The sequence below is a fragment of the Syngnathus typhle genome, linkage group LG1 (genome assembly GCF_033458585.1).
Source record: "Syngnathus typhle isolate RoL2023-S1 ecotype Sweden linkage group LG1, RoL_Styp_1.0, whole genome shotgun sequence".
In the NCBI taxonomy this organism is placed as follows: Eukaryota; Metazoa; Chordata; class Actinopteri; order Syngnathiformes; family Syngnathidae; genus Syngnathus; species Syngnathus typhle.
In genome coordinates, this window is record NC_083738.1 from 25,943,232 (window position 1) to 25,964,515 (window position 21,284).

Below are 21,284 nucleotides of genomic sequence, written 5' to 3' on the forward strand. Positions count from 1 at the left end.
CTATAAATCAACCTAAGGGTCTATAAATCAACCTAATTTAGGCGTCTATTTTAGGTCTATATATCAACCTATTTTAGATCTAAAAATCAACCTATTTTAGACGTCTATTTCTGGTCTATTTTAGATCTATAAATGAACCTATTTTATACGTCTACTTTAGGTCTATAAATCAACCTAAGGGTCTATAAATCAACCTAATTTAGGCGTCTATTTTAGGTCTATATATCAACCTATTTTAGATCTAAAAATCAACCTATTTTAGACGTCTATTTCTGGTCTATAAATCAACCTATTTTAGATCTATAAATAAACCTATTTTAAACGTCTACGTTAGGTCTATAAATCAACCTAAGGGTCTATAAATCAACCTAATCTAGGCGTCTATTTTAGGTCTATATATCAACCTATTTTAGATCTAAAAAATCAACCTATTTTAGACATCTATTTCTGGTCTATAAATCAACCTATTTTAGATCTATAAATGAACCTATTTTAAACGTCTACGTTAGGTCTATAAATCAACCTAAGGGTCTATAAATCAACCTAATTTAGGCGTCTATTTTAGGTCTATATATCAACCTATTTTAGATCTAAAAATCAACCTATTTTAGACGTCTATTTCTGGTCTATTTTAGATCAATAAATAAACCTATTTTAAACGTCTACTTTAGGTCTATAAATCAACCTAAGGGTCTATAAATCAACCTAATTTAGGCGTCTATTTTAGGTCTATATATCAACCTATTTTAGATCTAAAAATCAACCTATTTTAGACGTCTATTTCTGGTCTATAAATCAACCTATTTTAGATCTATTTTAAACGTCTACTTTAGGTCTATAAATCAACCTAAGGGTCTATAAATCAACCTAATTTAGGCGTCTATTTTAGGTCTATATATCAACCTATTTTAGATCTAAAAATCAACCTATTTTAGACGTCTATTTCTGGTCTATTTTAGATCTATAAATAAACCTATTTTAAACGTCTACTTTAGGTCTATAAATCGACCTAAGGGTCTATAAATCAACCTAATTTAGGCGTCTATTTTAGGTCTATATATCAACCTATTTTAGTGTTGGCAGAGTAGCCATACAGCAGCAGGTACATGCGAGGAATCCAATCACAGCAAACTCGGTGGAATAAAATAAAGAAAGACGAGGAGGCCGATCAACTCTGTTGGACACCATTCACTGCGACTACTGCGGCGACAGCTTGTAGGGACCCAACTGTGCAGCATGCAGGAAGGCTTTTTATTACACACGCCCACTTAACAGCTCTTCACAGGTGGTTCCAATCACAATAAATCAAGATGCTGTCATAAGAAAATAATACGATTTAAACATATGACAAAACATACAATAGAAAATGTATAATTGGGAGCATCTCTCAACACCCCCACTTGCTCTCACATTATAAACCTAAAGAAAAGAGTACCTTGACATTTTAGTCAGAAAACAAGTCAATTTTCCTTTAGTTAGACCCAAACATAAATCCAGCAAATTTTGCCAACTTAAATTTTGTTGCAGGCTTGGTCATTACATCCGCAACCATATGTTCAGTCGGACAGTACACAAGAGACAGTTTACCCTCTGTAACATTCGACCGGATAAAGTGGTATTTAATATCCACATGTTTGCATCGCTGTCTTTTAACAGGATTCTTTGCTAATGCAATCGTGCCTTGGTTGTCTTCAAACACTACAGGTAGCATATACACATGTTTATCAATACCATCTAGCAGTTGTGTGAGGTATAGACATTCTTGGATAGTTGCAGCCAGAGCAATATACTCTGCCTCACAAGTAGACAGTGCTACAGTTGGCTGTCTTTTTGTCTTCCATGACACTAAAGTACCACCCTGAGATAGAGTTACACAATAACCAGTTGTACTACGTCGATCTACATCACCAGCCCAGTTTGCATCACTGTAGGCTTTTATACCCAGGTTTTCATCACTCATTTGGTAGCACAACTTCTTGTCACTAGTACCCTTTAAATATCTTAGCACATGTTTAACTGTACAAAAATGTTCAACAGTAGGTTGATTAAAATACTGTGACAGCTTGCTTACAATAAAACTCAAGTCAGGTCTTGTACATACAGTTAAATAAATAAGACTACCCACTGCTTCTCTGTACATTGAAACATCACTCAGTAACGCAGCATCATCTGTGTAGTTCAGTTTTTGTTCACAAGGTGTCGATCTACCTTTGCAATCTTGCATATTAAACCTCTCTAAAATTTTCTCAACATATTTAGCTTGAGACATGGTTACACAGTTACTGGTTTGCTCAAAATCGATGCCCAAGAAATGTTTCAGTTTACCCAGGTCCTGCATTTTGAACCTTGCTGTCAGCATGTCTTTTGTCACCTCCATAGCTTCTTCATTATTTGCTGCAATTAATAGGTCATCAACCCATATTATCACAATGACTTTCTCATGTTCTGTCTCTCTTGTGTAAACACAATGGTCAGCTTGGTTTTGGGTAAAATAGTTTTCTGTGAAATGATCATGCAACAACTTATTCCAATTTCTGCCTGATTGTTTTAACCCATACAATGACTTCTCAATTTTGCATACTAACTTCCTATCTGTTTGGGATCTCTCCTCATACCCTTCTGGTTGTTCCATGTAGATCTCACAGTCTATGGGTGCGTTTAAATATGCGGTTTTCACATCCATTTGGTGTAAAATCAACTTTTCCTGCGCTGCTTTCTGCATCAGAACTCTAACACTGGTCATATTAGCTGTAGGAGAAAATGTCTCCCCATAATCCACACCCATCTTCTGGCTATATCCCTTAGCAACATATCGGGCCTTGTACTTCTCAGAACCATCAACATCTGTTTTAATGGCATACACCCATCTACCCCCCACTGCTTTCTTGCCCTCTGGCAAATTGGTCAGGGTAAATGTGTTGTTTTCTTTAAGTGAATGCATTTCCTCATCCATGGCTTTAACCCACTCTTTGGCCTTATCTGAGGCTACAGCTCCTGAAAATGACACAGGTATATTAAACATTACACGATAACAGTAATCAATGTTACTCTGGACTTGATCAGTCTCTTCATCATCAGACACATATTTGGACACATTACAATCTGTGTATCTGTCTGGCTGCCTTCTCTCTCTGGTAGGGTAACGGCTACCATCAGGCTCACGTTTGACTTCAGCTCTTTCTTGTTGTGGTTGGTGGTGGCTGACTTCAGGTTTTTGTTCTCCGAACACAAGATTTGGACTTCTTGGTTTGGTTCTTACAAAGTCATCATCCTCATCTGTGACATTAGTCTGTGTTTGTTGTTCTACACCTGATTTTGCCACAAACTTTACCAATCTGTGCTTTTGCACTTTCTTACTGACAGGGGAATACATAATGTATGCAGGACTGGTTTTATCATACCCAATAAAAACACATTTTTCACACCTTGGATCAAGCTTTCTCTTGTCTTGTTTATAGGCATAACATTCTGAACCAAACCTCTGCATCCTAGACAAATTTGGTCTTCTTCCTGTCAACATCTGAATGGCTGTCTGCCCTGTTCTTTTGTTAAAACACCTGTTCCGGATCACAGCAGCAGTTTGGACTGCATAGGTCCATAGTTGTTTTGGCAAACCACTATCAATGAGCATACACCTTGCCATGTCAAAAAGTGTTCGCCAATTGCGCTCAGCAGTACCATTTTGATGAGGAGAGTACGGTGCTGATGTCTGATGTTTAATCACATTTTTAGTGAGCAAAGTCTGGTAATATTTACTTGTAAATTCAGTACCATTATCAGATCGGATACATTTTACTTTGCCATATGGGGCTACATCAGCCAGAAACCTTTCTGTAGCTTGAACAGTGTCACTTTTGTTCTTTAAGAAATACACAAAAACAGTTCTGGAAAAATCATCAGTAAATGAAACTGCATATCTGTAACCCTCTTTAGATTGTGGATGGATTGGCCCTGCCAAATCTGTGTGAACTAGTTCTAGAGGGGTCTTAGCCCTCACATCAGGATCTTTGTTCCTGGTTTGGAAAAACTTTCCTTTAGTACACACTTCACAATGTTGAGGTTTGCTTATTGACCCCTTAATTTTCATGCCATCAACAACATTTTGTAATTTCTGAATGTCTTTATAGTTGCAGTGTCCCAGTATCTCATGCCACGTCTGAATATCATGACATTCTTTACACTGATCATGATCACAATCATCATCATCATGTACTGTATGCAAATAATATAGTCTATCACGTACGTGGATGGGGAATTTCGTACCGTCTTGGTAGATGAGGACGTTCTTCTCCTCCTTGAAGACCACAGTGGCTCCCCTGGCCGTAGCTGCTTTCACGGATAGGATGTCTTGTGGGTAGGATGGGATGTACAGCGCCTGCCTCAGCGTTGCGTTCAGGTGTCTACCTGTGCTGTCGATCAGGCAGACTTCTGCATCACCTCGGCGCTCCGCGACGCCCTTGCACCGCGTGCCGTCCGCCAGCTCCACGCAGTGTGTCTCGGCCTGGAACCCGTCATCAAACCGCTTGAATTTTGCCAGGTCTGTGATGATGTGCGAAGTAGCCCCGCAGTCAACCATCAGGCCTCTCACGTCGACTCTTGCTGCCCCCTCGCTCACTCGGAAGAAGTACTCGTCTCGGTCCTGGTCTTCAGTCTCCCCATGGACCCTCCGTGCGTCGTCCCGGTTGACGCGCTGCTTCCGCCTGCAGGTCGCGTCCCGGTGTGTGCTGCTCTTGCAATGACTGCACCACAGTTTACGCCGGCAGGCTCTGGCCATGTGGCCCTTCAGGCCGCACTTGAAGCACACCACCTCCGCGGCGCTCCTCTCGGCTCCTCTGTCAGTTGGTCTGTCAAGTCTCGCTCTCCTCTGCCGTACGTTCATCACGTTATCATCTGCTTCAGCCCGCATCTTCTCTGTGTCCTCGTAACTGCGCATCTTTGTTTTGAATTCAGAGAACTGCATCGTCTCATCACGTTGTGTGACATGGATTGCAAATGGTTTAAAGGACTCCGGCAGACCTTTTAACACCATTGCTACCAATAGTCCATCACTTAATGTCTCACCGGCATTTCTCAGCGCTGTGATTGCGGTCTCTGCCCGGATCACATACTCGGTCACACTTTCACTCTCAGACTTCTGTAGTGATGTCAGTTCTGTGTAGAGACTTATGATGCGTGGCTTGCCTTTGCCTTGATAGTAGTTTCTTAGGATCTGTAGGGCCCCTCGCCCGTCATCTGCAGCATCGCGCATCACCAGCGACAAACTTTTGTCATCCAAAAACTGAATGAGTTCTGCATACGCTTCCTCATTCTTTCCAGCGTCTTGCTGTAGTTCGTCTTCTTCCTCGGTTGTGGGCTCGTTTAAGATAACGTCTTTCAAATCCTGCAATCGCAGGTGGCCCAAAAACTTTGCCTCCCATAATTCGTAATTCTTTTCATCACCGTCGAACATTAACCGCGACCAGCGGCTAGAAAAACTGTTCCTCTCTGCAGCCCGTCCGCTCATGGTGCTCACAGCGTGCTATCATCACCAGTACGTCGGTGGGAACATGCGGTGTTGGATTTACCTGGGCCCATAACCTGTTGGCAGAGTAGCCATACAGCAGCAGGTACATGCGAGGAATCCAATCACAGCAAACTCGGTGGAATAAAATAAAGAAAGACGAGGAGGCCGATCAACTCTGTTGGACACCATTCACTGCGACTACTGCGGCGACAGCTTGTAGGGACCCAACTGTGCAGCATGCAGGAAGGCTTTTTATTACACACGCCCACTTAACAGCTCTTCACAGGTGGTTCCAATCACAATAAATCAAGATGCTGTCATAAGAAAATAATACGATTTAAACATATGACAAAACATACAATAGAAAATGTATAATTGGGAGCATCTCTCAACATTTAGATCTAAAAATCAACCTATTTTAGACGTCTATTTCTGGTCTATTTTAGGTCTATAAATCAACCTAAGGGTCTATTAATCAACCCAATTTAGGCGTCTATTTTAGGTCTATATATCAACCTATTTTAGATCTAAAAATCAACTTATTTTAGACGTCTATTTCTGGTCTATAAATCAACCTATTTTAGATCTATTTTAAACGTCTACTTTAGGTCTATAAATCAACCTAAGGGTCTATAAATCAACCTAATTTAGGCGTCTATTTTAGGTCTATATATCAACCTTTTTTAGATCTAAAAATCAACCTATTTTAGACGTCTATTTCTGGTCTATTTTAGATCTATAAATAAACCTATTTTAAACGTCTACTTTAGGTCTATAAATCAACCTAAGGGTTTATAAATCAACCTAATTTAGGCGTCTATTTTAGGTCTATATATCAACCTATTTTAGATCTAAAAATCAACCTATTTTAGACGTCTATTTCTGGTCTATAAATCGTCTATTTTAGGTCTATATATCAACCTATTTTAGATCTAAAAATAAACCTATTTTAAACGTCTACTTTAGGTCTATAAATCAACCTAAGGGTCTATAAATCAACCTAATTTAGGCGTCTATTTTAGGTCTATATATCAACCTATTTTAGATCTAAAAATCAACCTATTTTAGACGTCTATTTCTGGTCTATAAATCAACCTATTTTAGATCTATAAATGAACCTATTTTAAACGTCTACGTTAGGTCTATAAATCAACCTAAGGGTCTATAAATCAACCTAATTTAGGCGTCTATTTTAGGTCTATATATCAACCTATTTTAGATCTAAAAATCAACCTATTTTAGACGTCTATTTCTGGTCTATAAATCAACCTATTTTAGATCTATAAATGAACCTATTTTAAACGTCTAAGTTAGGTCTATAAATCAACCTAAGGGTCTATAAATCAACCTTATCTAGGCGTCTATTTTAGGTCTATATATCAACCTATTTTAGATCTAAAAAAATCAACCTATTTTAGACGTCTATTTCTGGTCTATAAATCAACCTATTTTAGATCTATTTTAAACGTCTACTTTAGGTCTATAAATCAACCTAAGGGTCTTTAAATCAACCTAATTTAGGCGTCTATTTTAGGTCTATATATCAACCTATTTTAGATCTAAAAATCAGCCTATTTTAGACGTCTATTTCTGGTCTATAAATCAACCTATTTTAGATCTATTTTAAACGTCTACTTTAGGTCTATAAATCAACCTAAGGGTCTATAAATCAACCTAATTTAGGCGTCTATTTTAGGTCTATATATCAAGCTATTTTAGATCTAAAAATCAACCTATTTTAGACGTCTATTTCTGGTCTATTTTAGATCTATAAATGAACCTATTTTATACGTCTACTTTAGGTCTATAAATCAACCTAAGGGTCTATAAATCAACCTAATTTAGGCGTCTATTTTAGGTCTATATATCAACCTATTTTAGATCTAAAAATCAACCTATTTTAGACGTCTATTTCTGGTCTATAAATCAACCTATTTTAGATCTATAAATAAACCTATTTTAAACATCTACGTTAGGTCTATAAATCAACCTAAGGGTCTATAAATCAACCTAATCTAGGCGTCTATTTTAGGTCTATATATCAACCTATTTTAGATCTAAAAAATCAACCTATTTTAGACATCTATTTCTGGTCTATAAATCAACCTATTTTAGATCTATAAATAAACCTATTTTAAACGTCTACTTTAGGTCTATAAATCAACCTAATTTAGGTGTCTATTTTAGGTCTATATATCAACCTATTTTAGATCTAAAAATCAACCTATTTTAGACGTCTATTTCTGGTCTATTTTAGATCTATAAATAAACCTATTTTAAACGTCTACTTTAGGTCTATAAATCAACCTAAGGGTCTATAAATCAACCTAATTTAGGCGTCTATTTTAGGTCTATATATCAACCTATTTTAGATCTAAAAATCAACCTATTTTAGACGTCTATTTCTGGTCTATTTTAGGTCTATAAATCAACCTAAGGGTCTATGAATCAACCTAATTTAGGCGTCTATTTTAGGTCTATATATCAACCTATTTTAGATCTAAAAATCAACCTATTTTAGACGTCTATTTCTGGTCTATAAATCAACCTATTTTAGATCTATTTTAAACGTCTACTTTAGGTCTATAAATCAACCTAAGGGTCTGTAAATCAACCTAATTTAGGCGTCTATTTTAGGTCTATATATCAACCTATTTTAGATCTAAAAATCAACCTATTTTAGACGTCTATTTCTGGTCTATTTTAGATCTATAAATAAACCTATTTTAAACGTCTACTTTAGGTCTATAAATCAACCTAAGGGTTTATAAATCAACCTAATTTAGGCGTCTATTTTAGGTCTATATATCAACCTATTTTAGATCTAAAAATCAACCTATTTTAGACGTCTATTTCTGGTCTATAAATCGTCTATTTTAGGTCTATATATCAACCTATTTTAGATCTAAAAATAAACCTATTTTAAACGTCTACTTTAGGTCTATAAATCAACCTAAGGGTCTATAAATCAACCTAATTTAGGTGTCTTTTTTAGGTCTATATATCAACCTATTTTAGATCTAAAAATCAACCTATTTTAGACGTCTATTTCTGGTCTATTTTAGATCTATAAATGAACCTATTTTATACGTCTACTTTAGGTCTATAAATCAACCTAAGGGTCTATAAATCAACCTAATTTAGGCGTCTATTTTAGGTCTATATATCAACCTATTTTAGATCTAAAAATCAACCTATTTTAGACGTCTATTTCTGGTCTATAAATCAACCTATTTTAGATCTATAAATAAACCTATTTTAAACGTCTACTTTAGGTCTATAAATCAACCTAAGGGTCTATAAATCAACCTAATTTAGGCGTCTATTTTAGGTCTATATATCAACCTATTTTAGATCTAAAAATCAACCTATTTTAGACGTCTATTTCTGGTCTATAAATCAACCTATTTTAGATATATTTTAAACGTCTACTTTAGGTCTATAAATCAACCTAAGGGTCTATAAATCAACCTAATTTAGGCGTCTATTTTAGGTCTATATATCAACCTATTTTAGATCTAAAAATCAACCTATTTTAGACGTCTATTTCTGGTCTATTTTAGATCTATAAATAAACCTATTTTAAACGTCTACTTTAGGTCTATAAATCAACCTAAGGGTCTATAAATCAACCTAATTTAGGCGTCTATTTTAGGTCTATATATCAACCTATTTTAGATCTAAAAATCAACCTATTTTAGACGTCTATTTCTGGTCTATTTTAGGTCTATAAATCAACCTAAGGGTCTATGAATCAACCTAATTTAGTCGTCTATTTTAGGTCTATATATCAACCTATTTTAGATCTAAAAATCAACCTATTTTAGACGTCTATTTCTGGTCTATAAATCAACCTATTTTAGATCTATTTTAAACGTCTACTTTAGGTCTATAAATCAACCTAAGGGTCTATAAATCAACCTAATTTAGGCGTCTATTTTAGGTCTATATATCAACCTATTTTAGATCTAAAAATCAACCTATTTTAGACGTCTATTTCCGGTCTATTTTAGATCTATAAATAAACCTATTTTAACGTCTACTTTAGGTCTATAAATCAACCTAAGGGTTTATAAATCAACCTAATTTAGGCGTCTATTTTAGGTCTATATATCAACCAATTTTAGATCTAAAAATCAACCTATTTTAGACGTCTATTTCTGGTCTATAAATCGTCTATTTTAGGTCTATATATCAACCTATTTTAGATCTAAAAATAAACCTATTTTAAACGTCTACTTTAGGTCTATAAATCAACCTAAGGGTCTATAAATCAACCTAATTTAGGCGTCTATTTTAGGTCTATATATCAACCTATTTTAGATCTAAAAATCAACCTATTTTAGACGTCTATTTCTGGTCTATAAATCAACCTATTTTAGATCTATAAATGAACCTATTTTAAACGTCTACGTTAGGTCTATAAATCAACCTAAGGGTCTATAAATCAACCTAATTTAGGCGTCTATTTTAGGTCTATATATCAACCTATTTTAGATCTAAAAATCAACCTATTTTAGACGTCTATTTCTGGTCTATAAATCAACCTATTTTAGATCTATAAATGAACCTATTTTAAACGTCTACGTTAGGTCTATAAATCAACCTAAGGGTCTATAAATCCACCTAATCTAGGCGTCTATTTTAGGTCTATATATCAACCTATTTTAGATCTAAAAAAATCAACCTATTTTAGACGTCTATTTCTGGTCTATAAATCAACCTATTTTAGATCTATTTTAAACGTCTACTTTAGGTCTATAAATCAACCTAAGGGTCTATAAATCAACCTAATTTAGGCGTCTATTTTAGGTCTATATATCAACCTATTTTAGATCTAAAAATCAACCTATTTTAGACGTCTATTTCTGGTCTATAAATCAACCTATTTTAGATCTATTTTAAACGTCTACTTTAGGTCTATAAATCAACCTAAATATTTATGTATTTGTTTGTTTTTAATATTATTTATATAATATAAAATGTGTATATATACAGTATATATATATATATATATATATATATATATATATATATATATATATATATATATATATATATATATATATATATATATATATATATAATTTAAAATGTTTAAAATATTTATTTATTTATTTATTTATTTATTTATTTATTTATTTACTTACTCACTCTACCCTCATAGCATTTCTGGATATCGATTAAACGGTGAAACTTTGAACTCTGCACCCCGCCTGGTTTGACCTTCAGGTGGAGGAGAACCGCTGCAGCCGAGTGCAGCGGGTGGTGGAGCAAGCGGCCAGCTCCGTCTACATGGACTCTCGCAGCATCACGCTAAAGGCCACGCTGGCACCGGGCTCCTACGTGGTGCTGCCCACTACCTACCTGCCAGGAGCCAGCGGACACTTCCTCGTGCGGCTCTTCTCGCATTCACATCTTCACCTCAGGTCCGGCATCTTGCGTACCTTTACCTTTTGGTATTTGGTAAAGATAAGAGGGAGGAACATATGTGCAAGTCATATGTAGGGCAATGGTTTGTGGCTGTTTGAAGTTTTAATTGATCTTCCAATGACCTTTTTGTCCACTAGGGAACTGAAGAACGACTTGCCATCGCCACCTTTACTTCAGTGCTTTTTACCTCAACCCACTGTTGTGACCACAGTCCACCTACAGAGGGCGACAGGACTCTGCCCTCCCAAACAGATAGGTATGTGCTGTCATTCGGCCATTTTTTTTTCTTCCTGTATGGAGATGAAGACTTAAGTGACGACTTTTTCAATGCTCTATGCCACCAGTCTCAAACTCAAGGCCCGGGGGCCAGATACGGCCCACCACATCATTTCATGTGGCCCGCGAAGATAAATTGTGCATGAAATTTGTGTGTCATTACTAGAATTGCTAATCATCTTCACTTTTAATATCTTTTTTTTACATATTTGATCAGTTTTTACTCGTTTGATTTGAAAACGAGTTATATATATATTTGACTGTATATAATATGAGGTGCTCATACATTTATTTGGGTTGACAGTCATAATGGACCTCCAAAAGAATCTATGACTACAATGCAGCCCGCGAAAAAAATGTTTGACACCCCTGTTCTATGCTAGCTTAATGTTAGCACAAAAAGGGAACAACTTGTGACACAAATTTTGGGCGAACTGATACCCGTCTCTCGTAAATGTGGCGCTTTGATCAACAGCTCCCGATGTTTACGCCATCATTCGTTGTGAGAGCGCCACCGTTCGCTCTCAGGTGTTTAAAGCCAAAGGAAATCCAGAATTCCACCTGAGAGCCATCTTTTACAGGAGATACCCCGACGCACACATCTCAGTCGAGGTTTGCCGTCTTCCAGTTATGATAAACATTTGCCTCGGGTGCGTTTATTTGAATGACAGTGTGTTTGTTGTGTGCAGATTTGGAGCAGAGGCCTCCTGTGGGACTCCATTTTGGGCCACGCCCGACTCCACACGACGCCGACCGACCAGAGTCGGGACCACGCGATGGAGCTACGAGGAGGCCGTTCGGGTTCAGGAGGCCGCGTCTACGTGGAGACGTCATCGAGCGTCTGCCTGATGGACTTGTAGCCGCCTCGCCGGCTCGTCCGGTTGACGCGGTAACGAGAACCGCACCATCCCCTGGAGCGTTTTCATTTGAATCTACCAAAATAGGGACGATGCCAAATCCTTGCAACTGCTGTACATTTGCTATCCAAAGTTTTGTTTTCTTTTCATGTCATTTCTCAGATGTGTGAATATTAGGGGTGCAACGATTCATCGATACACATCGATTCATCGATATAAGGCTCTACAATTTATTGGCATCGATGCTAAACGGAAACATTAGGGGTGTAACGATTCTTCGATACACATCGATTCATCGATATAAGGCTCTACGATTTATTGGCATCGATGCTAAACGTAAACATTAGGGGTGTAACGATTCTTCGATACACATCGATTCATCGATATAAGGCTCTACGATTTATTGGCATCGATGCTAAACGTACACATTAGGGGTGTAACGATTCTTCGATACACATCAATTCATCGATATAAGGCTCTACGATTTATTGGCATCGATGCTAAAGGTAAACATCGATTTATATCGCCGTGTTTGACCTCGGACATTAGACGCGACTTTATCTTGAAATCAGTTCATTGTTGCTTGCTTCCTCTTTCCGGGAGCAGTGAGCGGCGTGTTGTGTTGTGAGCAGAGCAGGCACGTGAAAGGGGAGTCGACAACTAGTACGCGGCTCCTGGGCTGGTGCTATGGCTAGTGTCCAAAAAGACGAGGAAATTCCCTCCCCTTTAGGCTTCAAGTCATTCTTTGGAAGCACTTTGGATTCCAAAGAAAAGATGGCTCAACCGACAAGACACGTGCAGTTTGTAAATCCTGCCATGCGGTGATCACAAATCTCGCCGCACATTTAAAGAAAAAACACGACATCAAAGTTCAGTGTTAAAATAAGCACTTTGTATACTGCAATACTCTTGTAATTTCCTAAATAAAGGATTTGCAGTACCTTGTTGATTTTGCGTATGAATTGTTATAAATCAGGATATTGTTCTGTATTTTTTATTTAAAAAAAAAAAAAAATCGATCGTAGAGCACTATATCGTGATGTATCGTCAATGAATCACAGCAAGCTTTAAGATATCGGCAAATATCCTATGGCGGTTCTTTGTTTCGATATGATATCGTATCGTGACAAAACCCGCGATTTACACCCCGAGTGAATATTATTGTTTCTTCATCGAGTGCGTTTCTATGTTCCTGTCATTTGATAGAACAAGCGACTCCATTTAAGAATTTTTGTCATGGGAAATGATACCGCCAGAAACACTCGTGGCTGATTAGTCTTTGTTGAAATATTTTCATTTTGGGGTGTGCTCACTTTTGTTGCCAGCATTCTCATTTCATCACAGTCGTCTAATGAAAAGGTACACCCCACTTACTCAACTGTTATTTTCAATTTACACATTATTTATTTACAATGTCTTTTCCTTTACCTCTAACAAAATTGTGGGGGAAATCCGACTGGATATTTGATGTCTAACTTATTTCTCAAAGACTTTTTTTTTCTCGCTCAATAAATTTTGGATTATCGTTAAATACATGCCATTTTATTTTACAGTGCACTATCGTGAATGCCTGCATGACTTTAAAGATTAAAAGTGTTTTCCTTGTTTTTTTTGGTGTTAGGCTATTTAAAAAACAATACAACTAATAAAACCTGTAAAGCAAATTCTTAGCTCACCTGACAGCGTCGGGACGAACCTCCCTCTCTGACGTCATCAGCTGAGGTCCGACCACAACTTTGCCGCATGCACACGGTGTGGCAGTGATTCAAGGAAGCGGAGAAATTCCCACACTTAACCCTGCAGGAGGTCGTCCACGCCGGTTCGGGTAAGAGGAAAGAGCAACCTGCGTGGACACGTAGGATATAAAAATGGCGCTTCGATGTGTGTTACATGCGTTTGTGTCAAAATGGGGTGTGGCGCTAAAACTTTTGGTTGTGTTGTTTTGCTTCTGATAAGTTTTGCATTGCTTTTACGTTGCTCACAAAAAAAAAAAACTTCCTTCAATGTCTATCAAACAGCACAAAAATGGTTTTGTTATTGCCATAGCTACTTGCTCAAGTGTGAATGTAGTGTGTGTGTGTACAAACATGCTCCAACAATCCACTTGTGGATGACACTTTGCCAGGTAAACGTTGTGTACCTGCACTTTTGGTTAAACTGGCTCGGCTGGGAATGCGGTCCGACTGCTTCCATGTTCGGTATATCACGCTAACCTCCGACTTGTATGGCGACTTACTTCACGCAACTGTGATGATGCCTTGAATATTTAAAAACGAACTACCGTTTTTTTTCATGTATAATGCGCAAAATCTAACTAATTTATTGTCCTAAAATCTGGGGTGCGCATTATACATGGGTACGATTTTTTTTTTTTTTTTTTATCCGGATATCATACGGAGGCCGCCATTACAGATGCGCTTTCTTCTCTGCTGTTCACTTCAAACACAATGCTCTCGTATCAGACGCTTGCTCGATCACCTGCTCGTTTGCTGTCTGTCACAATGTACCCTAGACAAATCCGAAACATTTCTTCGCTATTGAGTTTGCTAGCGCATGCGCAGTGATACTGACTGGCAGAATAACATCCGGTTGTTGCCAAAGATGATCTTTTTTCTGAAATAATTTTACCTTTACGGACTTAAGTAGGAGTCAAAATTTGGGTGCGTGTTATACATGGGTACAGGCTTTTTTCCAGCATCAAACTGCCATTTTTAGGGTGCGTATTATACATGGGGGCGCATTATACATGGGAAAAAACGGTAAATAGCTGGCATATTTCAAGACAATGTTAATAAAACACAAAAACGGGCTGGTTGCTGGAGATGCCGTTTGTGTTGCTTCACTGCACAGGTCAGGTTATCCCAAGTAAACACAGTGATGAGTCGTGGACAAATATCAAGAGAAACGGCAGGAAACGAAGACCGACGATGAGAAATTGGATTGAATTCCCAATTCTTCTCCTCACCTTTAGCTCCGACCGTCATCATGTCCGACAATGTCCTCATGCACCTCATCGGTAAAATTCCGAAACCGTCAACAGCCGTGTTAGGTGAGAGACTCCTTAAAAGCAACCAACTTGAGGAAGGAGACAATCCTGATGTTCTCCTTTATGTTCCCCTCAGTGCTTCTAAAGGTGCTCTTGTGCATCATTCCGATTGCTATGATCGCAGTGGGTGAGTGACACTGGTACTAACTTTCAAGTTAACTGTACAAGTCGGTAAGTTTGACATAACTCGGTGACATCAGGGGCAGAGCACCTGGACGACTGCCCCCGCCAACGCTACATTCCCGTTTACCTGATTGTGATGGGCGTCTTCTTCATGCTGCTGGTGATATCGGTTTACCTGCCCTGCACCCGGCAGCCCAAAGACGGCCCTCCGAACCCGCTCTACCGACTCTGCCTGGGTTGGAACGTTCTGTTGGCCGTGTTCCTCGTCACCTGGTTCATCGCCGGTGAGTAGCGGAACTTTTTGGCACTTGGAGGCAAAACGGTGCTTGCTACTTTGAGACTTTCCCATTAGTACCTAATAAATCCGATATTTATTGTAATACAAATCTGTTAACTCATTCACTCCCATTGACGACTATAGACGTCAAATATCTATTTTAACTGTGCTGGCAGTTAAAAAAATACATATTAAATTGCAATATTAAGGAGGGAAAAATGCACGGATTACTAAAAATTGCCGACTTTGCATGTTCCTTCTTCTAGGTAACGTGTGGATCTACTCCATATACAAGCCCAACTACCACAAGAACATCACAATGCCTGAGCCTTACTGCGACAAAAGACTCTACCAGTTCGCCTTCTGGACTATGACGCTAGTCTACATCCTGGTGGGTGTCATCGTGGCACTCGGCTTCCTCGTGCTGGTGTGCTTATATTTGTTCGGCCAGGCCGACCCCGATGATTACATCTAGAAGATCGCTGAGGTGTAGCGGCGGACGAGCGGCCTGCCGCCGAGGCCGCTGAGCCTTGACAGTATCATGACATTGTTGGCGGTATGAACTGATTACAGATGACACCACCCATAATTTAAAATTTTTATTCTATTTTTTCTGAATAAGGAACATTTGGCTGCAATGTCAAGTAGTAGTTGCCAAAATGAAGTAACAGGTCAAAAAATTCGATTGACATTGTTTTTATATATGGAGCGACCTAATTATTATTATTTTTTTTAAATCATTCAGGTTTGTTAAGAAACTGTCCATTTTTTATTTGAAATTACAGCGACTTTAGCTAATAATGTTTAAACTGCTAGCAACAAAACACATCCAAATTGGGCTGGTTTCGTTAAATTTGCAAAATGTCATTTCGTCGGTGTCGTCCACATTTGTGAGATAGCAGTCATGTTTTTTTTTGGGGGGTTTTTTTTTTTCTTCAAACTAGGCTTCTTCCTCTTGTCACATTGCTGCAAAGTCTGTCCAAGCGAAACAAGCCTGTGAGGTTGTTGATTGTTTACATGTTAAATCAGGAAGTCTTGTACAGCTTTAAACGAGGACAATTTAATTAGCATTTAAACTGACATTCTTCAAGTATGACATCTGAGGTTATGTCACCATGTTATTGTGAAATAAAAGATGCACTGAATGGTGAATTGACCGCGTACAGGAAATGATTACGGATTTTTTTCTGTGCAAGCCGTCTAGCATGTTGCTTCATGGAGGAATTTGTTCAAATCAAAATTACGCACTTAATTGCCCCTTTGACCCGGACAACAGCATCACACCCTTTTTTTTTTTTAATAAACATAAATTACATAACATTATACTGTTATTGTAGAGCAGTAGGAATCTTAGTGGGTATTACAATCTATTCATGTTTGTGGTGCCCCGCCCCCTCTCTCCCCGATTGGCTGACTTGGTTGTGATGTCAGACGTCAGCAGCCTTTGGCCGCCAGGAGGTCGAGAGCTTTGTCGTGCACCGCCCTGTAGAAGAGGGTGAAGCTGGACGGGGTCAGGAGTCCTTTTCCCTGGGGATCTACTTTTCCCATCAGCACGTAGTTTTGGCCTGGGGACAAACGTGAAACAAAAATAATTTAATTTGTTTCTCTATGAAAGGAAAGAGACAACAGTTTCTATTTGTTGTTCCAGAGTGACCAAAAGCAGCGTGGACTGATGAAATTGACATTGCGGGTTGTGTGAGCAGTTAGCGAAGATCGCCCAGATTGACTAAATCGAGTCAATCTCATGTTCTGACCTTTCTTGCAAGGAATAAAATCCTTCTTATCTGGAAGGCTTCTTCAACCGTCTTTTGGTCATACCTTTGTTCAGGCCCGGACATCTCTTGCACGTCGAGCTGAGTTTGACAGTGGCGACCGGTCCTGCTTTGTTGATCTTCAGTTTTCCTGCCTTATAGGTTTTGAGGACAGACACTTCCACCGTAGCGGAACCTCTCGGACCAGCGATCACATCTGTAATTTTTCCTGTAAGCACTAGAAGGGGAAAGGGCGTAGTGTGTATTAGGGTAGAAGCGACCAAGCCTGGAAGAGGCCGGTTGTGTCTTACCGAAGTCGTTGGGGCAGAAGCTGGTCAGGAGAGTTCCTGTTTTCTTGCAGGCTTGGGTGCACACAGGGTTCAGTGGCAAAGCTATGGCACAGATTCACGAAAATGAAGCAATGGTCAAAAAACGAGGACGATAGGGCAACTCACGTTTCTTGTTTACTGCCGGCTTCTTTGGAACCACCTTGCTCACTCCGGGTTTTGGCGTCACTTTAGGTTTGGGCATCACTTTAGGCTTGGGCATCACTTTAGGTTTGGGCGTAGGTTTGACGATGGGTTTAGTTTTAGGGGTGGGTTTCACTGGTTTGATTGCCGCCTTGGGAGTGGGTTTGGTCTTTAGTGCGGGCTTGCGTGTCGGTTTGTCGACTTTAATGACTTTGGGTTTGGATGAAGGCTTTGTTTTGGGTTTGGGTGGTGGCTTTTTCACTGGCGCTTTGGGGGTGGGTTTAGCTCTTCTGGGTTTGGCCGTCGGTTTACGCGCCGGAGGCTTTATCGGGATCTTCACGGCTGGTTTTTTGGCTGGTTTCGGGGTGGCTTTAGGTTTAGGTTTGGGTGTGGTTTTGACGGGTTTGGTTGTGGGTTTGACGGGTTTGGCCGTCGCTTTGACGGGCTTCTTTGGCTTTACGGACGGTTGCCGCGTTGTGGTGGGGATCTCGGATCGATGGATGAAGTCTCCCCCGGCGGTGGGAGTCCGAGAACCCCGGGGCACGCTGTTATAGTAGGCCATGAAGCCATCTGAGGTCACGCTCAGGTCGGAGACAAACTGGACAAGGAGCTGATTCCCATTGGTCACGATACCCCTACGGAAGACATGCCGTCAGGTCGACAGCTACCGCAAGATCTCCCGGCGAAATCATTTTAACTCAGACTCACCCCGGTACCCTGTCGCCACAGAACTTGCCAATTCTCCTGGAATTGTCTCTCTCTCCCCCGTTGAACAGAGCCACGTAGTCATAGCGACAGTACGTGTCCGATTCCAGGTCCAGCTTCTCAAACTTCAGCTCGATCACCTGGCGAAGAAGCGGCGACAGGCCAACACAAACTGTGACATGAAATAAATAATAAGCGGGCAGCCGAGGCGTGTTTCCTGAATCCCACCTCCGCAATACAGAGGATGGCATTTACCCCCGCTCTCGGCCCGGTTTCCTAATTCTTCAATCTATTGGCACGCACAAGTCCGCTCATAAGGAACTCTTTCATTGGAGCGAGAACTGCTACCGGAGACGGAGCCTTCTTTTGCAGGTATGTTCCTGCCTCTTCCTGCTCCAAAGAACCGCAGTTACCAAGATTTTGGAAACTTATATAAGGAGCTATCTGAAGCTAAGTCGAATTTTTAGTTGAGTCAAGTTTTTTGGGGGGGATCTAAACAAATGAATCTAAAAGAATTGAATTCTCAAGGCTGCTCACGTTGCTCGGCTCGACCGAGATGTACCAGGAGCAGCTGATGCCCGCTGGGTAGTTGGAGTTGGGCCAGTTGGGCGTCTGGATGGATCCCTGGGCTTTGGTCAACCGCCCGCCGCAGAATTGATTCTCTGTGGAAGCAACGGGGCGAAACCACACCAAAATTTGCCCATATAGTCATCTAAATATATTTATAAGCGCCGCAAAAATGCCACCACACCTTCCACATGTGGCTTCCCCGCCCGGAAGTAGGCCAGAAAGCCCCTCCCTCCCGTGGCTTCGTCCGACACCATATCCAGCATCATGGTGTTGGAGGTGGAAATGAGCGCTCCGGGCCGGAAAGTCCCGCAGAAGCGGCCCAGTTTCTGTACCAAGCGCGTGTGGCCGTTGTAAACGTCCAAGTAGTCGTAGCGACATGTGGGCTCGGCCTCCATGTCGAATAGGCGGAAGGACAGCATGACCACGTGACCTTCTGGAACCTTGAAGGAAATCAGGAATAATATGACGTCTGTTCCTGAATGCTTGCTAATATCCGTTAGCGAAGAAAGACGGGTGACTCACGGTGATGTACCAGGTGCATTTACTGTTAGCTTTGTAAGGACTGGGGAAGCCTTCGCTGGCCACGATTCCCGAATCGACGACCAGGTGCCCGCCGCACTTGAAGACGGGCCTGATGGAAGGTAGAGAAGCAGATCCGAGGCCACCATCAAACGCAGGGCGACTTCAAATGCCAAGTTTGATGAGGCCTGCTAACGTTTTCGTGCGGGCTTGCAAACCACAGCGGCACGGTGCGTGTCTGTTTTCGCAGCCGATCATCGTTACTACTTTGGGAAGACTGTCGGTTGACGGTTCTGAGGGATTCATTAATTGAGCAACTCAAATCCAGACTCTGAAAGGCTCTCGGTTTTTTGTTTTTGTTCAGTTTGTAGTTTTGTTTGTGCTGCTGTAGAGTAAAGCCACATTTAGCCAGTGGTGTCACTCCCTTACATGCCACAGGCATTTGGAACCCTGTCACACAGTGTAGAAGACAATATTCCAGGTGGTTCATATACAAAGTCCAGCAGGGACTTTACTTCATATCGGACCTTCGATGAAACTTTTGACCTTTACAAGTATTTATGTTTTGTATTTCTTAGGCTTCGCTACAATTACTTTGTTATGGTTGTGGTTCAATCTGGATTAAAACCAAAAAACACTGGTCAACAAAAATTTTTGATTCAAGATGGTTTAGATATAGTTTTGACCACCCTTTTTCAGGTTATATTATTTATTTTTATTATTTTTTAAAATTTATTTTTATTAGTTTTTAAATTTATTTTCTTTTTTTTTTTTAATTTGATCTATAAATGCTTGCGCAATATGTATTTTTGTCATTTATAATAGTGATGTTTCAGGGAGAGAAAAAAAATCCACCGGTTACTGAAGCTAAGCTTTAATTCTTAAATATTACTAAAGACATTTTGACACGTATTTTTTTTAAATAAATTATTACGAAAACCTAACCTAGATTGCAGAAGTGCAATGTGGGAAAAGCAGCACACGTGGATTGCATTCAAGCCAACCACATCGTCTCTAAACTGCAACCTGCAATTTCTGGGGCACGCACGCACACACACACACACACGTATAACTGTTGACCTGCACACTAGTGTGTTTGAAAGCCAGGCTGCCACATATACAAATGTGGCAAAACCAACATTCTCAACTCTCTCCAGTTTAGAAACCAGGACAACAACTCACCTGGTGTAGTTGGTCTGACTTTGCGCTTCCGTCCATCCTAGCGCCAACGTGAAAAGCACACACACCATCCACACCCCGACCTCCATCTAGCTTGCCCTCTGAGATTTAGAGAGGCGACGGTGGCGGCGGCGGCGAGGAGCAGGAAGGAGGGACGAGCGGGGTAGAGGGTGGAGAAGAAAGGAGGAAGTCATGATTGGAGGTTCATTCATGTACAGTGAAGCTGCGTGTTTTTTCTTCTGATGTGTGTGTGTGTTGGACAGAGTGCCACTGTTGGGTGTGTGTGTTTATTACTCCACGACAGTGCTCCACACTCAAGCCTTTCATTTGCTAGCACTGCAATCGAGCCACATGTCTTGAAGGGGCTACAAAGTCTGTTTTAAAGGAAATTGGGCTAAATTTGGTTAGCTCACAGCTTTCCTGTATTGTGTTGTTTCGATTGTAAAAGAAATCCACACAAACTGTGGATTTGGTCTGTTTACACGGCCATTCCTTTTGTCTTTTTTAAGCTGTGGCGAGAAACCACCGCTGAATAGCTAGCTTGCGCCGGACACTTCCTTGTGTCCATGCCAAAA

At 40.0% G+C, this 21,284-nt stretch overlaps 3 protein-coding genes across 3 annotated transcripts; 2 read left to right on the forward strand and 1 right to left on the reverse strand.

Moving 5' to 3' along the window:
- Positions 1-10,716: 10,716 nt before the first annotated feature.
- Positions 10,717-13,690, forward strand: LOC133143538 (calpain-5-like). The gene is made up of 4 exons (XM_061265550.1): positions 10,717-10,932; positions 11,074-11,192; positions 11,688-11,824; positions 11,902-13,690. The coding sequence occupies exons 1-4, from the start codon at positions 10,799-10,801 to the stop codon at positions 12,070-12,072; spliced, it is 561 nt and encodes a 186-aa protein (XP_061121534.1). The 5' UTR covers positions 10,717-10,798; the 3' UTR covers positions 12,073-13,690.
- A 42-nt stretch (positions 13,691-13,732) lies between these two features.
- On the forward strand, positions 13,733-16,667 carry LOC133143599 (transmembrane protein 272-like). The gene is made up of 5 exons (XM_061265667.1): positions 13,733-13,894; positions 15,041-15,118; positions 15,192-15,242; positions 15,316-15,522; positions 15,782-16,667. The coding sequence occupies exons 2-5, from the start codon at positions 15,055-15,057 to the stop codon at positions 15,988-15,990; spliced, it is 531 nt and encodes a 176-aa protein (XP_061121651.1). The 5' UTR covers positions 13,733-13,894; positions 15,041-15,054; the 3' UTR covers positions 15,991-16,667.
- pcolceb (procollagen C-endopeptidase enhancer b) lies at positions 16,551-20,939 on the reverse strand. Its single transcript, XM_061301608.1, has 9 exons — positions 20,713-20,939; positions 19,534-19,642; positions 19,193-19,451; positions 18,979-19,103; positions 18,445-18,581; positions 17,722-18,371; positions 17,578-17,658; positions 17,334-17,504; positions 16,551-17,080 (listed from the first exon to the last, which is right to left on the reverse strand). Exons 1-9 carry the CDS (start codon positions 20,796-20,798, stop codon positions 16,950-16,952), a joined length of 1,749 nt encoding a protein of 582 aa, XP_061157592.1. The 5' UTR covers positions 20,799-20,939; the 3' UTR covers positions 16,551-16,949.
- Between the last annotated feature and the right edge of the window lie 345 nt (positions 20,940-21,284).

Coding starts and splice junctions, on each gene's coding strand:
- pcolceb (XM_061301608.1), bottom strand. CDS start 20,798: ATGGAGGTCGGGGTGTGGATGGTGTGTGTGCTTTTCACGTTGGCGCTA. Junction 19,452..19,533: donor AATGCACCTGGTACATCACC/GTGAGTCACCCG, acceptor ATTTCCTTCAAG/GTTCCAGAAGGTCACGTGGT. Junction 18,372..18,444: donor TGTGGCGACAGGGTACCGGG/GTGAGTCTGAGT, acceptor TGTCTTCCGTAG/GGGTATCGTGACCAATGGGA.
- LOC133143599 (XM_061265667.1), top strand. CDS start 15,055: ATGTCCGACAATGTCCTCATGCACCTCATCGGTAAAATTCCGAAACCG. Junction 15,119..15,191: donor ACCGTCAACAGCCGTGTTAG/GTGAGAGACTCC, acceptor TGTTCCCCTCAG/TGCTTCTAAAGGTGCTCTTG. Junction 15,243..15,315: donor GATTGCTATGATCGCAGTGG/GTGAGTGACACT, acceptor CGGTGACATCAG/GGGCAGAGCACCTGGACGAC.
- LOC133143538 (XM_061265550.1), top strand. CDS start 10,799: ATGGACTCTCGCAGCATCACGCTAAAGGCCACGCTGGCACCGGGCTCC. Junction 11,193..11,687: donor CTGCCCTCCCAAACAGATAG/GTATGTGCTGTC, acceptor TTTGATCAACAG/CTCCCGATGTTTACGCCATC. Junction 11,825..11,901: donor ACGCACACATCTCAGTCGAG/GTTTGCCGTCTT, acceptor TGTTGTGTGCAG/ATTTGGAGCAGAGGCCTCCT.